This window comes from Protopterus annectens, chromosome 4.part0, assembly GCF_019279795.1.
Source record: "Protopterus annectens isolate FY-2018-M chromosome 4.part0, PAN1.0, whole genome shotgun sequence".
Lineage (NCBI taxonomy): Eukaryota > Metazoa > Chordata > Ceratodontiformes > Protopteridae > Protopterus > Protopterus annectens.
Genome location: NC_056733.1, coordinates 220,799,500 through 220,817,249, shown reverse-complemented (window position 1 = coordinate 220,817,249; position 17,750 = coordinate 220,799,500). Strand labels below are relative to the sequence as shown.

At 41.3% G+C, this 17,750-nt stretch overlaps 1 protein-coding gene across 1 annotated transcript in view; it reads right to left on the bottom strand.

The window, feature by feature from the left end:
• NOTUM (notum, palmitoleoyl-protein carboxylesterase) overlaps positions 1-17,750 on the bottom strand; it is a 251,352-nt gene that overhangs the window by 13,987 nt on the left and 219,615 nt on the right. The window contains exons 9-11 of the mRNA XM_044068221.1: positions 11,568-11,668; positions 11,340-11,487; positions 1,147-1,194 (exon numbers count right to left, since the gene is read on the bottom strand). Coding sequence (XP_043924156.1) covers positions 1,147-1,194; positions 11,340-11,487; positions 11,568-11,668 — 297 coding nt within the window. The remainder of the gene's footprint in view (positions 1-1,146; positions 1,195-11,339; positions 11,488-11,567; positions 11,669-17,750) is intronic.

Here is a 17,750-nt window from a genome sequence, read left to right as displayed (position 1 = left end):
ATTTCAAATACTTGCTTTTTGGAATCATGTGGCAGTCCTTTTGCAGGACAGCTGCTTCCTTCTGGACTAGATTAGCCTTTAAATAGTCTCAGTCACTGGTAATACTGCTGTACAGCAGTGCATGGTGTGTCTAGCTCATGACACATAGTACTGCATGTGAGACTTGGCAGCAGGACCAAATGTCTGTTTTTACCTTTTTTTGTTTGTTTCTTTGCTAACTGCATGGCAAAATATTTAGTTAAGTCAACTAAATAGTTTGTCTTGCAATTAGAAGGACTAAGCTGTCCAAATTAAAAAAAAAAGAGGTACAAAGACTGTATCTGTTGAGTGGGTGTCAGGTAAAAACTGTGTTATTCGAGATCTCGTTGTACTTGCAGTGCTACTGAGTGCTAAGATAATTTGATAATAGTTCAAGGGCATTCATTTGCTGATATCTACTTCAAATAATTTTGTAATGCTTGAACTTTGCTTGCAACATAAAAGAACATGTTGGAGGGATAGGTATGTGACTCAGAAAATTCCCTGTCTCTGGAATAGGCTTCCCATCCATGTGAAGCAGAGTGCTTCCCTAATGCTATTCAAGAGAAACCTGGACCAGTGGATGGGAATTTCAAAATATACCCCTGGTCTAGCACCCATGTCTCTGATGAACAGAGGCAGCCTGTAAATCTTTCTCTAGCTTGCATATACCTTAATATGGATACATATGGGAAGCCTGGCTAGACTTACAAAGGCCAGCACATAAACGTTTAGGTTACATTTGGGACATTTGGCTAGACTTATAAAGACCCCAGTGATCATTAGCCTAGTATACACCTATGAACCTAATCCAGCAAAAATGGATAAAAAGAAATGGTCCATTTACTTTTATCCATCCTTTTTTTTTTTTGAAGTTGAAGTTCTCAATTTCTAGTTTAACACATCATGAAGGAATATTTCAGGGAATACCAGTACTCTTTGCCTTGTCTGCTGCTTTGGAAATAGTGGAATCATGTACCATTCAAATTATGTTTTTCTGTATTGCATTTTTTATTCTCTATTTCTAATGTTTACACATGTTGGCTTAGAATATATATTCAGTTTGCCTAACAGGTGTTTATTTTACACAAACACATACTGTAGCTAGTATCACTGACTGAGACCTACCTTCTGGTGATTACTTCATGGGACAAACAGGCTGGTGCGAAGCTTGCACTAAACAGAAGAAAAAATTAATTGAAAGATGTTAATAGCTTGAAAAAACATGTTGGTACACATTCAAGACTTGCCATGGGTAAAGAAAAACAGTAATGAATTTGGAACTATATCTGACATTACATATTTGGTGACTTAGTAATAATATCTTGTGCATTTTACAATGGCAGACTGTAAACTGTCTCAGAGAAAGAATTAAATGACTTCATTTTGATCTAAAGACAGATATCACTGGTTCACATACACTTTTTATTACTGTATCCAAAATGAATATAGCACATATTAAAATGAACAATTTCACCTGGATATATAAACATATGCACATGTTTACATGCAGAAATTCAACTAAATACTTTGTCTTGCAATTAGAAAGTACTTAATTGTCCCAAAATAAAAAAAGGCACACTTGCAAAAACACATGTGCCTATATTGATATAAAAATTCATGGAGATTATATTATTAGAGGGTACAGGCTTTTGCAAATGTTCCAAATAGCGAATACAAAGTCAAAAGTGTGTGTGGAGAATTTTTACCTACATAAACATATTAAAATTCAAAGTAAGGAATAGTGTGCTAGGACTAACTCCCCTTCACTTGGACTCTAACGAGAAAACATATTTTCTCTACAGCTTCCATTGACCTAGTTCCTTAGTGAAGTACATAGAATAATAAAGCAGAGCTGTGGTATTACAGCGGTACATTCATTGTTACCATTGCCCGCACTTTGTGAAATATAATGCAGAACCGGTAGCCATAGTATATAGGTTGGCAGTCTCAGATCACTCTACTCCCACCTGCCTATTACATCCAAAGAGCTATTATTAAGGGGACCAGCACTAGTGAGGTGGTTGATAGAATGATTTATTGAATAGGTACACAGAATACCAGTTATGATGAAACTATCTAATGGGGTGGCACTGACTTCTGGACTTTCTGTGGCAGCATACTTTGTCAGACATCACAATGAAGCTAGAAAACAATGTCTTCTTGATTGATGATGCCATAATGAATGGAAGTTGGATTAATAATTGGGATCTAGATTATATTTCTGCTTCTGATGCCACTAATAGGGATTTGGGGCAGATCTAGGCACTGGAGGGCAGATGTCAGGGGAATGGGATACTAAACACACTGTTTTACTGACATTCTGGTAGTAGTACCCTGCTACCCTGCTCCAGTAGTCCTTCCCACTGCCTGTCTCTTGATGTGATGGACCAATCACCTGGCAGTACAGGGACGGCCTTACAGGCTCACAAACAGGACCCTTTCAGTTTTCTAGTGCCATAGTAAGAGTAGGCTCTCTTGGCAGAAGCCCTTTACCATGGATCTGTTTAGCAGCTGAACTCAGATAAGAAACCCTTTTTGGTTTTATTTCAACTCTTTACTTTTTCTATCAGTGCATTCTACTGATATGACTTGTTTTTTTTCTGACTGGAAGTTGTGTATATGCTTAGGTTTTTACTTTCCTGCACAGTATCAGGCTTATTTATATTGCTTACTATAAGCTGCTTGTTGTTGTTTCTGGGGATTTTTAACCCTTCATATGTGTTTTATGGACATTTGTGAATGTTTATTTGAGTTTCTGTACTTGTGCCATGTTACTACAGTTCCCATCATTAAATTGTGATTTTAGAGCTGTAAGGTAATAGTACCTGTTGTTTCTGTTGATTAAAAGCTTCATTTGGAAGTCTTGACAGGAAAGCTTGCTAGCATTTCAGTTTTTTTTTTCCTTTGGTATTATGATTATGTGAAGTAATTGAGCAGGATTAACAGCATTTTTGGAGGATAAAACTCTGGACATGCCAACCTTCCTTCCATTGATCCCAGCACTGGAGAATGTTTTTAAGAAAGCTTCTAATTCTCCTCTGCTGAATGAATATCTTCCTAACAAAGTACAGGAAATGCAGGGTGTGCTTGGTCATGCCTTGCCTTAAGTCCCATTGTCTGCGGACCCTGCTTCTGTATCCTCTATGACCTTTGCCAATGGAAAGACCATAACTTCACCAAATCCAGTCCCTCAAGATAAACTATGCAAGTGGCTAGAATATTACAGAAAGAAGCTGGTGTAGTCCAGCACTGTAGCTTTTAAAGTGCTTGACTACCAGTGTTTTATCTGGAAGTTTGTGTTGAGATGTATGTACAGTTTAGATGAGTTTGCTGCATTGTTACCTGCTGAGCAGAAAGACTGTGTGAAAGAGCTTGTGCCCAATGTTTCTCAAGTGCCTAAACGTGCTATAGAGTACCTTGGAGGGGCTATACCTCTCAACTGTACAAATTTTTGCAGAATGTTTATATTTTTGCCTCATATTTTTAGTTTTTTCATACAATTGTGATTTTCTGGCAAATTAGTGGCAAATCATTAAAGACTGAAGTTAGAAAATAATAGGTTCATAGGTAGGTACTAGGCTATCGGCCCTGGGGCCTATATAAGCCTAGCCAAAAAGGTACCCTGGCTTTCGCCATCCAAGAAAATTATTTTCCTGTGTCACTGTCAAGCAGAGCCACAGAAGTGATCCCTGGGGTGAATTTCCTATTTCCCATCCAATTTTTTTTTTTGTTGAAGAGTGCTACTGAGGAGCTTTGTTTGATATAGATAGGTAGTTTGTTCCAGAGTATGGGGAGTCTGTGGGACAGGAATCTATGCCTCCAGCATGTTCTGTTTATTGTGGTGATCAGGTTTAGGTCCCTAGAGCATGTAGCTTGGAGGGATTGGGATTTCTTTAAGTGGAGCATGTCCAACAACTCTGGGTTTGACATAGCTTTGTATGTTAGGCAGAGATCGCCTCTGAGTAGGCAATATGTGACGAAGTAAAGCTGGAGTTTTTTGAGATGGTCTGCATAGGTCATCTGTTTGAGGCCAGTAATCATCTTTGTGAGGAATTTCTGCAGCCTTTCCAGTTGTTGTAGATGTCTTGTGAAGTATATACCAAAAGGGACGCTGTACTCTATAATGGGTCTATTGAGTGACGAGTAGAGGGGAACAATGATCTCTTTTATCCTGGGTGAGAAACCTTTTGTGGTGAGGTGTGCCACATAAAAGGATTTCCTGACTACTGTGGCAATGTGATTATCAAAGGAGAGGCTACTGTCCACCTGTGTCCCAAGGTCTCCAATCACATTTTCGGTGTTAAGTAGACTACTGCCTATGTGGTAGTTCATAGTACAGAGTTTTTACCAAAGGGGATGACAATGCACTTTTTGGCATTGAGCTTAAGGCCATGGCTTTGACACCAGGCATCTGTCTCAGTGAGGCCCTTTTGTAGTATGTCCAGATCATTAGAAGTTTCGATTATGGCTCCTAGTTTGCAGTCATCTGCAAACTGTTAGCCAAAGACCTTCTGTGTTAGCCTGTATTTCAGAGAAGTAGATACCAAACAGGAGAGGACCCAGGACTGAGCCCTGTGTAGTCCACTTGTCACTGGTCTGAAGTCGGATTTGGAGTCTGCTACTTTCACAGTGTGGAATCTGTCAGTGAGCCAGTTGGCAACCCATCTTGTGACATAGGGATTTATACCTAGTTTATTGAGTTTATCTATAATTCCAGAGTGTGGGGATGGTGTCAAAAGCCTTGGTGAGATCTAGATAGGCTGTGTGAACCACCTTACCCTCGTCTACAGCTTTGGTGACTGCATCAAAGAGGTCTATCAGGTTTAGGAGACACAATCTACCTTTTACAAACCCGAAATGGGTAGGGTCCAGGGTTTGGAGATTACCAACGTATTTGTTTATAAGTTCCATGATGATACGTTCCATGGCCTTGCAGACCAAGCTCATCAGGCTAATGGGGCAGTAGTTCCCGGGGTCCGTGGTGGCTCCCCCTTTGTGGAGTGGGATAACCATCGCTGTGGGCCATTCAGTGGGCACAAAGACTGAGGTGAGGCTATGATCGAACATGGTACTTAGGTGGGGTGCCAGTTCGTTCTGTAGTTCGTGCAGAACGCAGCCTGGGATGTTGTCAGATCCTGTAGATGCTGTGTTCTTGGCTTTGGAGAGTGTGGTTTTTAGCTGTGTAGTGGTGATTACAGGAACTTTGCATTCTTCCAGTATAGAGATGGGTCCTTTAGGGGGTGAGAGGGGAGTAAAGTTAGCACTGAACCTATCTGCCAGGATGTTGGCAATATCTGTTGGTTCTGTTGTACATTTAGTGCCATTGTGCTGTAACTCAGAGCAGATCTGGGTGTTGCCATTGAGATGCTTGACATAGCTATAGAATGCTTTGTGGATGTCGTTAGAATCACTGGTGATTTTGTTTTCATAACTAACTTTGGAGGATTTTATGAATGCTCTCAGCTTCGTACTGAGCCTGACCAGGGTGTTCTTCCAATCATGGGATTTTACTCTTTTTAGCAACAGTTTCTCTCTTCTGTTGTAGAGTTTGTTTATGGCAGGAAACCACCAAATTGGCTTCATTTTTTTTGAATAATAGCATCTTAGTTCTGTTAGGGACAGCACTATCCATGCACTCGTGTAAGTGCTTATAAAGTGCCTTTGTGTAGGATTCAACAGTCATACCTCTATTGTCCGTCTGCATGGTTGTCGCGAAGTTTGCCACTGTCTTAAGCGTGAAGTTGGCTTTGGAGACATTTTTTTACGGTAGTTTCCCTAGTGGGGGGTGGTGGTGGGGGTGGTATGTGGATGTCTAGGGTGATTAGCTTGTGGTCGGATCTGACCAACGAGGAAGTGACCATGTTGGTAATGACTAGGTCTAGGATATTGCTGCCCCTGGTGGGGGGTTGGATATGTTGATCCGAGGCGTTGGAATTTATGAATTCCAGAAAACATTGAGCAAAAGATTTGTAACATGAGTAGTTTTCCCAGTTAATGGTGGGGTAGTTGAAATCACCCATTATTAGGGTGTTGGGTGTACCCTAATATTTTCCAGTGTATCAAGAAATGAGGAGTGGGAATCCTGGGGCATGGTGGGGAATCTGTAGCAAGCTACAATTTGGATTGCAATCTTGTCCAGAGTTAGTTGCATTTGGATAATCTCGGATGCATTATGCTGAGCAACTAGCCTGGAGGTGTGGCTATCCTTAATGAATATGGACACAACTCCACCTTTAGTGTTTTGGTCCAGGTTAGGTGGCCGAAAGGTGTGGTATGAATTATATCCTGGTAATGCAGGGGTGCTCTCTCGAGCCTTGAACCAGGTCTCTGTCACTGCACAGATGTCGATGTTCTCCATTTTAAGGAGTGCCTTGAGTGAGTGCATTTTGTGGTTTGGACTTCTAGCATTGAGTAGCAATACCCTCAGATTTTGCTTGCTTGTACCTGTTATGGTGGTGAATTTGTCATTTGAACCTTGCCTAAAAAAAGACACTGTACGGGTGGCAGGAACCTTAACCAGTATCTGGAATCCCAAGGGTGACAAGTGCAGGCCATCTCTGCAAAGCATCGTGGTCTGTCGATCATGTCATCCCAGGCAGACAGATACTGGATCCCCTTAGAATGACACCAGAAGCTTAGCCAATTGAAGTCAATCATTTTGTCCTTGTACTGTGGTATCAGTCTGGGTGATGGCAGGATGCTACTCAGGGCTGGGGTCATACCTGCCTGGGCTACAAGATCAGAGAGCTCCTCCATGTCTCTTTTCATGTAGTCCAGGGAGGTACGTCTCAGGTCATTCACACCAACATGGACAATGACAGAGTCATATTTGTACTTGTTGTGGAGTGACCTGAGTGCATGCATTATATGCAGATCCTGAAACCTGACAGGTAGCGGACAGTAACTTTCTCCTTGTTTAGCCTGGTGAGTGGAACATCAGTGTGCCTGACTATGGAGTCACCTATGACTAAAGTATTGGGTACGTTGTTATGTCTTATGGGCTGTGGTTGTGTGGCACACTGAGTTTGTTGTGGGCTATGTGTCATTTGGGTTGTGTTGGGGGGGGGTGGAGGTTGTTTGCGTTTCTGCTTTGGAGGGCTCTGTTGCTTGGGCAGGTTTTTATTGAGAGCCTCTGCAAATGTAGTTGTGTGTTTTGTATTTCTATGTGTGTGTTTTGGTGGTGTAAGTTTTGAGGGACTATGTGATGAGTGTGGTGTGGTGCAAGTGTTTACCTTTTCCTCTTGACTGTCTAGTCCACTCTTGGGTGAAGAGAGCTTTGCTTCCAGTTTGGCTATGTAAGTGCATCTCTCACAGGTTGTAGTCTTGGGTGGTAGGAGGAGAGGGTTGTCTGTGTACATGAGGCAATTGCTGCATTGCCCCAAGATGCCCAGATTCATAATGACAGACAATTTGACTTTCAGACTAAATACCCTTCAGAAAATCCATGCTAGTGCAAAACCTGTTAGTCTATCAACTTTCTAAGTTTGTAAGAGCAATGTTTAAATAATGTCCCTATTTTGAGGCCTTTGTTCCACTTTTATGTATGGCTTTGTCCACACTTCTTGCTCTAAGAGGTTGAGAGATATTGAGGGGACCGATACTGTTTCTCGAAATGCAGTGATGTCGGTGGTGGTAAGGAGGTATGCTTGGTTGCACAGCCAAAACTTTTCTTTTGAGTTAAAATATTTGATTATGAATGCTCTGCTTGATTCTGATTGTGGATTTGGTATAGGTCCTAATCAGATCCTAAAACACTGGGATGGCAGTGGTAAACTGATATCAGCGTTGTCTAAAATGTTCCCTATTCCCAAGTTTCTACCCAATAAGCAGGATAATTTTTGGCAGCTCTACAAACAGAAGTCCCAGATAAACAAAAAACAATGCATCAAAAGGAAATGGGTGAACAAGAATGTCACCAAACTTAGCAAGACAGGTTCCTTTCTCAAAAAGGATGAACCCCCTTCCAATCTATGACTATGCTGGTGCTCAGCACCTATCATTCCCAAGTTCCCCACTGGGTGTCCCATCTCGTACGTTAGCTCTCAACAAGGTGGCCAGGCCATCAGTGGTTTCTGTCTCATGGGTGCTCAACATCATAGGCAGGGATTACAGGTGCAAAGGAAGAAACAACTGCCTCTGTTCGGGGGTGGGGGGGGTTCCCCTCACCCACTAGGCCAGACTTTATTTTTCCTTTCTTTACTGGCACATACTGGACTCAGTGGGCATAGAGATGGTCCCCTCCTTCAGAGAGAATGCAATCTTTCTACTGTAGAATTTTCCTGGTTCCAAAAAAGAGCTGTCATTTAGGCCAGCATTGGATCTATCCTTTCTGAATACTTTTGTCAAAGTCCCCAAGTTCAAGATGCTCACCCTGCAAACAGTGGTTCCTCTTCTGCCAGACCACTACTTCATGGTGACCCTGGACTTGAAGGATGCATATCATCATATCCCCTTTGCTTATCGCTTTAGGAGACACCCCAGATTTGTTGTGTCTGATTTGCACAGTCAGTTCACTGCATTGTTCTTTGGACCACCTCTGCATCTCGAGTGTTTACAAAATGCTTTGCACAAGTAGTGGCTCACTGCTATAATCTTGGCATTCACATTTTTCCTTACTTGGATGACTTGCTGATCTGTGCAAAGTCTGCGCCTAGGTGCTTGGAATCACTAGACAAGGTATTAACCTTACTCTCAGTAGCTAGGGTTCAAGTTGAACGTTCAGAAGTCATGCCTGACATACCCACAAAGAGCTGTATTCCTGGAATGCTTAATTGACACTGAGAAAAGAATGGCCTTTTTCCGAAAGACGAGGTCCTGTCCCACCTGACAATATTTCAGGAATTTTTCAGGAGGAACATCACCCTGGCAAAAGAATTCCTAGAAATTCTAGGGATGACGGTGTCCATGATTCCCATGTTACAACTAGCCTGTCTCCACATGAAGAAAATTCAATGGTTTGTACAAAATTGTTGGATCCATCACATACATTCTCAGGAAGCCCAGGTGCTGGTACTGGACTTCATTAGACAAGAGTTACAGTGGTGGAGCGCACAGCTGAGTATCAGTCCAGGGCTTCCCTTCTTCCCACCTATTTTGATACAATCTGTACAGACAGATTCATCAAACGTTGCTTGGGGAGCTGTGTTAATGGGAGTGCAAGTGCAGGCCACTTAGAGGCCCAAGGATGCACAGAAGCATATCAACATCAAGGAAATGGTGGAGGTGATCTATGCCTTCAAAGTCCTTCACCATCTTTGGATTCTGGATCCTCTTTATGTGGTTATGGACAACAGTACACCGATGCAGTACCTCAACAAACAGGGGGCTTTATGGGCATACCCTCTGTGCCAGTTGGCAATAATGACCTGGGAGCTAGCGTTACAACTTTCTGTAACTCTTCAGGCATCTTACATTCCATCAGAACAAAACGCTGTGGGAGACAGACTAAGCAGATCCTGGGCAGACCCGCATGAGTGGCAACTTAAGGCAGTTGTGTTCCAAGATCTAATCCAGGTGTGGAAAATGTCTCAAATATATCTGTTTGCCCCCTTTTAAAACATACAGCTGGAGAAATTCTGTTCCAGACATCCTTGCACCCATGGAGGACAGATGTATTCTTTTTCCCCTGGACAGGAATGTTCCTATATGTATTTCCACCCTTTCCACTAATTCACAAAGTACTTCTGAAGATTTAGAAAGAAATGCCAAAGATCACTGTTGTGACTCCCTGTTGACCCAGGCAAACTTGGTTCACTCTTCTAATGGTATTGACTAGGAGCAATTAGCTCATACATCCTAGTCTCAGAGGTGACCGGTGATCTCCATTTTGGAGCAATTGCATCTAGCAGCTTGAATGATTCAGTCTTGAGTCTATTTAGGTACTTGTTTCATGAGATGTGCAGTTACTAAAAACTTATGCTTACAAATGGATGAGGTTTTCTAAGTGATGCCTAAACAGGAACAGAGCGTCCCTCAAGTCTAGCATCCCTCTGGTCTTGAAATATTTCAGTGAATTATTTCAGGATGGTGTATGATATACGTCCATTAAAGTGCATTTAGCGGTCATTGTCTGCCATTGGATCCCATTCTTTCTTCTTCTCTTTTGGTAAAACATTTCATGAAAGGAGTATTGCATATGAGACCCCACCACAAGCTAATTCTTTTTTTATGTGATCTCAACTATGTTTTGGAAGAATTGACCTTACCACCTTTTGAACCTGCTGCTCAGGCTGATCTGAAGCTCTTAAAATGGAAACTGTTTTGTTTATTGTTCTGACATCTGCAAGCTGAGTCTCTGAACTGCAAAGTCTCAAGGTAGGATAACCTTATCTTATTTTCTACAGGGATAGGGTTGTGTTATGCACTAACCCCTTCTTTCTTGCCAAAAGGGTCTCAGAATTCACTCTATCGGTCTGTCAACCTTCTCTGCGTTCTTTCCAGAACCTAAGAATAAGAGAATGAGGATACTTCATATCTTGGATGTGCATTGGCAGCTCAGGTACTACCTTGACAAAATAAAGCCTTCAGGAAGGCTGAAAGGCTTTTTATTTCCTACACAGGGGCAAATAAGAGTCAACCTGTTACTAAGCAAATTGTTGCACTTTGGTTGTTTTCTGGTATTGTTTTTTTTTTTGTTACACCCACCATGGCAGGGTGAATCCAGGGAAGGTAAAGGCAGATTTCACCAGGAACTTTTTCTCTTCAGTGGCATATTGAAAAGGAGTGGACTCTAAAAGTATTCTGGAGGTAGCAACTTGGTCCTCTCCCCATACCTTTATGAAGCACTACAAGCTGGATGCTTTATCTAGATGCAGAGCAGGCTTCACTAGGATTCGCCAGGTGCTCCTGGACCCTAATTAATTGCAAAATGCTGCTTAGTGAGTGTAAAAAAATGACTACATGCTTTTTCAATGTCAAGCTTCATGGCATCTTAATATGTTGCAGTAAAGAGGTGGACTCGTTTTTCAGCATCATTGCCTGTACATTAACACCCTGCTGGAGAAAATTAATTCTCCAGTTAGGCTTTAATGTACAGTTTTTGCCCATCTCTAAAGCATATTAACCAAAAACACTTACAATGAATGGGAAGTCAAGTTCACTGCACGTGTTCAACATGGAAGCAAATCAATCCACAGGTCAGATATATACATACATTGAGTGCTATGGAAATTGTCAGAAACTCCACTACATACAATGGGAGCATGCACCTGTCTTTCTGTAATGTGGTTACATGTCAGATTCAACCATAAATTAGCAACAATGAATGGATGATCACAGGACATATATTAGGAGCTTAGTATAGACATAAAAGTACTTACGACACATCTTTCAGTGTGCTTCTCAACTCACGACCCAGGTTCTGAATATATGTCCATTGACCTTCCTGGACAGGCTGCCCACTCAGGTGGACATTGTCAGCGGTCAACTGGGCTTCATCAAAAAGCCACTGGACGATGAAGACAGGACCTGTTAAGGGAAAACAAAATTATGCCAGTTCCATGGATTTACAGAATACATCAATGAAATGCTTTGTTCACAATACTCACATCGCAGTGTTGGATAGATTTTATAGCCAAAGAAACAGTTCCATTCCTCCCCTTCCTTGTACTGCTGTCGGCACCCTTTTGGAACAATCCCATTCCAGTACCTGTAAGAAAATTACAGGCTATAAGTAACACAAAACATTTGATTGCATACAGTCTTAAACCAAACAAGACAAATTGATATAGCTATGTTCTTAATTCTGTAAACTTTAATCTCATTTGAAGAATCCTTAGGCACTTTTCAGGTAGGAATCATTAAAGTTTCCATACTACTAAGTGCCAAAAACACGGAAGTGCTAATTACAGGATAAGCACTCCCCCAGATGTATTAAGTTTGGTGTTATATTTATTAAGCTTGGTGTTATATTTCTTAAAGTGGGTATGAACGGGGACAGAGTCCACAACAGAGGGGATTTAGTAGGCCTCCTTACATGTTAAAGAAATGTAACTTGACCAACTTCAGCCTGTCAAGTTACAACTCACCTATAAATGATTGCCCTGCACTGTTCATCTCTTAAATAATTACACACTTTCCAGGTGTTTGTCTTTTCTTTTACCTACAGTTGCATGACTGCATTGTTAGAATGTATAAATAAAGAGGTTTGAGGGAGCAAAGTCCCCCTTGAGTTGAGTACAGAAGGAGCTTGCTACCCACGCAGAAACATTTATGAGGAACTGACTATTTCACCAATTGTGATTATTTACTTATGGAGATGGAAGATGGAGCACTGCAGTGAAACTGAACTGGAGGAAGGCTTTGTACCCTCTTCCCCATGAACTATAGATTTTGATCACTCAGTGAAGACAGATGGTTCCTGAAAGCAAAATTTTGGACACAGGAATCTTTGTGTACTCCCTCAGACATGAATCAGTCAAACTATTTCTTCTTGTACAATTTGTAAAAAAAACACAAGATAAAAATCACAACAACAATAATAGAAATGCATTTAGTCAAGAGGTGTTACTTTATATAAACTCTAATTAGCACAAAGGACTGAAACTCTGACTTATTAACAAGCTGCTTCCTGTACCAAAGATACATGGTTTGAGTTTTTCCATCTTCATATACCTGCTGACTGACCTTGAGCAAGTCACTTAACCAGACAGTGCTTTGGGCAGTTAGGAGTTTGGGGTAGGCTCCTTAATGGTCTCCGGGACTGCATGCCTAATAACTATCTATGAACCTATTTTATAACTAATAAGCCTGACCTGTATGTACCTGAAGAATATTTTAAAAAGATGCTGAACACAGACATGATGTAATACCTTTTACTGGAGCAACACTTGTTTTGCAATTATTCAAGTTTTCAAGCTAGTAAGTAGGAGACCATTGTTATGAATTATCAAATGCTGATATTAGATAACTGAATACCAATTAGCCCAGAGGACTAAAACTCTGACTTATTAATCAGTTGCTTCCTGTGCCATGGGTATAGGGTTTGAATCTTTCCATCTTCATTTACCTACTCTATGACCTTGGACAAGCCACTTAACCAGACAATGCTTTGGGCAATTGTGAATTTGGGCTAGTCTCCTTAATGGTCTATTGGACGCCATGCCTATCTCATTCACTCCAATGGAGCTCAGGAAGTTTGCACTGTAACTTCCAATGGGTGGAGCCTAAGCCTTCTGATGGAATCAAATCATGTCCTCACATTTCAAACAAATATTCATATCTCTGGAACCATATGGGGCTATGAAAGAAGTATAAATGGCAAACCCTTCAACACAAACTCTTTTTATAATGGTAGTATCCTTTTGGTTCTAGGTCTTAAACTGAATTTTATAAGTCATAGTAACTATTATGTTAGTAATATTTTGTAAACAACTTATAATATCTCAGAACCACTCAGGTTACACACATACTGTCAGCAGCATTTTATTCATTTAGCTGAGAGTTTTCATATAAGGCTAAGGAGTTTGGTCTGTGTCATTTGGTTGTTGAGATATTTAGAAAAATGTAAACATTATATCTATAAATTAATATCAACAGTTAACATCTCTTTACCTGCACTAGACAGAAGTGAAATACTAATGCAGTTGAGTTTGCCATTGCATACGCTTTAAGATGAAATATTTTAAAACCTTGTACATAACATGATTTTGGAATTATTGATACAAATATCAACAAGCAATATTTGACACCTACAGGCATCAGTAGGAGTTAACTGCATAAGCACCTGGAGGCACCACTCGGATGTAATGAGCTATTAACTATCTATGGTCTACTGGACGCAATGCCTATTAACTATCTAGGAACCTATTTTATAAATAATAAGCCAGGCTTGGTATATACATGAAAAATATAAAAAATACAAAGATGCAGAAACACAGACATGATGTAATACCATTTTTTGGACCAACACAGGTTTTGCAATTATTCAAGTTTTCAGTCTAGCAGGAGTCCTTTGTTAGGAGTTATCAACTCCCTGATGTTAGATACAATGCTTAAATACCAATATCCACATGTGCCTAGAAAGGGAAGTATATCATTTATTTCTAATTAGCTAAACAAATTTAAATAATTCTCAGAGCCATAAGGTCACTCACCCATTTGCCTTGCTTATTTGCACATCACTGAGCTACATATTCAGATGCAAGCCTTGTAACAACTCAGCCACTTTTATCTGCACATAATTACTAGAGGCATGTTTTACTTACAAAAAACAAGCAAGATAGCAAAGCAAAATAAAAGTTCTACATTTTGTTTTCTAGCTTAAAAAAACACTTCGTCCCAAAGTCTGGCAGCAACAGATAATGCTCGCAGCATTACCAAGTAGACACTTTTGTCTGTAAAAGCTAAAGATGCATTTTCTATGCAAACAGCTGTATCTTCCCTTCTTGTCACTGTTCTCTAGATCATCAAATTAGCAGGTAGGACGTGGTATAAAGAAGCGTCACAAGCACCTGTAGTTTAGCTCAACTATCAGGAGCATAAAGTTTAATACAACTACTAGAAGCAGAAGGCACAAGAAGCAGGAAGCTGGCATATTTATGTCTTGTAGGATGGTGTTTCTGGAAGGGAGCTATCACAAGGATCTACATCAGGATTCCTTGAGTGATCCTGGCCATGAACTGGAATAAAGGGATAAGGAAGGGAACACAAGTTTTAGCACTGGGCAGAATCTTCTCTGCCAGGGTTTTCCACACAGATGGCAGCTAAACTGTCCTTCTGCTAGAAAGAAAGAGTTTAGCCTCATACCGTTATTCATTTGATGACAGAGAAGGTCAGAAAAGCATTCCTGTCACAACCCACCTTTAGGGGTGAGTTCTGAGTATCAAATGTCACAATGTACATGAGCGGGCATATGACCATTCAGTCAAATGGCATAGGTAGGTGCTTGAGCCATTTGAAGAAGTTTCTGTGGTTGACCCAGCCCCAAGTGAACCCTGTTCTTACTGTTCCTAACTTATTGCCTCGCCAATAAGAGTTGTGGGGCACTTTTGCTTGCATTTCTGCACCTGTTAGGAATTCCTTGTCTGTTTGAATGTGCTTTGACACCTGGAAGGCCAAGTTTAGGGAATTTAGTTTAATGTCAGGGTAGTATTCTATGCAGCTCTTTCTCAAGTAATCCGTCTCTGTGGTGTGCTGTTTCATTCATGCGGTGGGGGCAGTCTTTCAACCCCCAGTGCCCACCTTGTGCAGGCATGACATCTCATATTATGATTCATTGAACACAACTGACTGAAGTAACAAGTGTGCTGGCAAGTTATTACACTCTCTCTCTCTCTCCTCCTTTCAGTTCACATGCAGTGGAGGTTCTCTAGTATCATGGTCATTACTTTTGAGACTGATGAGAATACTTCATAGAGCCACATATAAGTATTAGGCTAGCTGCTCTTGTGGGCCATTTTAACCCTAGTAAATTTCCCTTAAAGGTGAGAGTCAAACCCTATACCTTGTGTGTTTGAGGTAAATGCTTAAACAAATACCTCCTGCAATGATGACCCATTCTTTGGTGGGAGGCTCGTGATTATGAAGTCCCTGGATAGGCCTGTACTCCTCTTGTTCACTGAAGAAAACCTGAACTAGTACTTGAGAAAGAGGCATGGGGATGTGTGAGTCTGCCTTTTCATAGAACCTCTTACTAAGGTTGCTGTTCTTGCAGTCTGGAAGCATACATATTCTGGCTCTCCTGTTCTGAAAAAAAAAAAAAAAAAAAAAAAAAAAAGCCGATGGATGCCCTTTTTCAACTCACTGGGAGCTGAGTGGTATTCTTACAATGCATTCATAAGCAGATTGTTATGGAATATTTTTTCCCCTCCTCACCAGATATGCCCAATGGCTGCACTACCTGTATTCACTTTATCCATTCATTCCTATGGCAAGATCCAGGCATCACCCATTAGGTCTTGCCCAATGTTCCTAATCAGCCCATTCATCTTCCTGTGGACAGAGTCACTTAATAGGAAGTAGGCCAGCTTCTGGGTCCCATTGAATGGCCTACTCAATGCCTTAGAGTTTCCCCATCCCAGTGGTGGACCCTTCAAGTTCTACCAAGTGCTGCCTGGTGTGGGAAGCATGCCTCTACCAGCTGCTTTCCCCAGCATGTGTGCTCACATAGAGCAGCATGTGCTCAGCAGGCCCATACTCAGAGGGTGTAGCATCCAATGTTCTGTCCTGGTAGCACCCAACCCACAAGCCATAGACACCTCCATCCAGGATGGGTGGGACACGTCTGGCTTTTCACTGCCATGCTTCCCACACTCCACTGCCCAAGTTGCTAATCAAACTCAGGTCATCTGGGTAGGACTTAATCCCTCTATACTACAGAGATAGCGCTCCTATGTGATCTCTTTGATCCACCATAGGTTGCAGAAACCACAACACCTTTCCAGCTTGCTGCCATACAGAGAGTCAAGCCTTTGGATACATGAGCAGGTAGATTTATTCCACTGCCGCATTCATCCTTAAGGCTGTTAATTACCTGTGTAATTTCTGCCGGTCCTAATCCTCATTTGTGAACTATGGCCTGGAAAGGCTGGTGAATTTCCCCGATTCTGCTCTCAAATCGCCTATAGAGAAGACCCTTATGATGACTTCTGCATTAGCCTTGTATGTTGCATATTGTTAACCTTGATTTGTATTGATGCTGTAGGCAGAATAGCAGAATCTGGGATATATCTGTGCTGGATACTGTGGTTCAGGCTCTTCCTTTTTAAGGAAGAATGTAAGTTGTTCTGGATTTCCTGTTCTGAAGTTGAGTGGCCTTCTTTGGGTAGGTTTCTCAGGGAATTATAGAAGACCTGCAAAAGAAAAAGTAGGATTTGACTGGTGTGGCAAGTCTTTCAGACAACCCCAACTTTCTTGTCCTCTATAGACCATAGCAGCAAATAATGAAGAATTAAAAGCTCTGTCACAGTCATAGAAAAGCAGTTTAAGTGTCAGACAGATTTCCCTCCATTGGTTCACAATGGAGATCCAAGATCAGTCCTGACTGCCCCTCAGGACTGCACATTAAAAGCTTATTGTTGTAGTTTACATCAGCAGGCAAGCCATCACTGTGGACTGGTGGGTTCTGGATGCTTTCTCAGATGACCATATTTTGGAGTGTTTAGGTTTTCCCCATCAAAATCATTCTTAGGACAATCCTTTTCCAGATGGTCCCTGGAACAAGCTTAGCATCTGATCGTCAGAGGTACTCTAGAGATTGTGGTCTTTTCTTAAAAAAAAAAAAAAGGTGATTTTATTTACATTGCTTTCTCGTTCCAAAGTGGCTCTCAGCAGATTCAGTAGGCATATTTAACATGTCAGGTTCTGGATGGCAACTGTCTACGAGATCGTGCCCATCCTGTCTGGTTGCCTGAATCATGTGGTGTACACTTCTTATATAGCATTGTCTGGAATACACACAAGAGAGTCCTCAGATTCTCTGTGACCCAGCACCACTTTCAGTATTAGCTGCTGCTGTTTGATCTGTGATTTGTAACCAGCAAGTTTTTTCATGATTCTGGTGCAATGCCTGAACCCTTAAAATGAAGCCTCATAGCATTCTCCTACTTGGGTGACTGACCTACAGTGACCATTTTGAGAGACTACATATTAATGCCCCTTTTGTGGGCCCTTTTGTGGCTGCTGGTTGTGAGGGTAATCAGGAAATGAAAAACATCCTCCTTGTTTCAAGCATAGAGGAAGACCTTTCCTGGGACACAGTCTAATAACTTTCAGTGTTGCTAATTCCTATT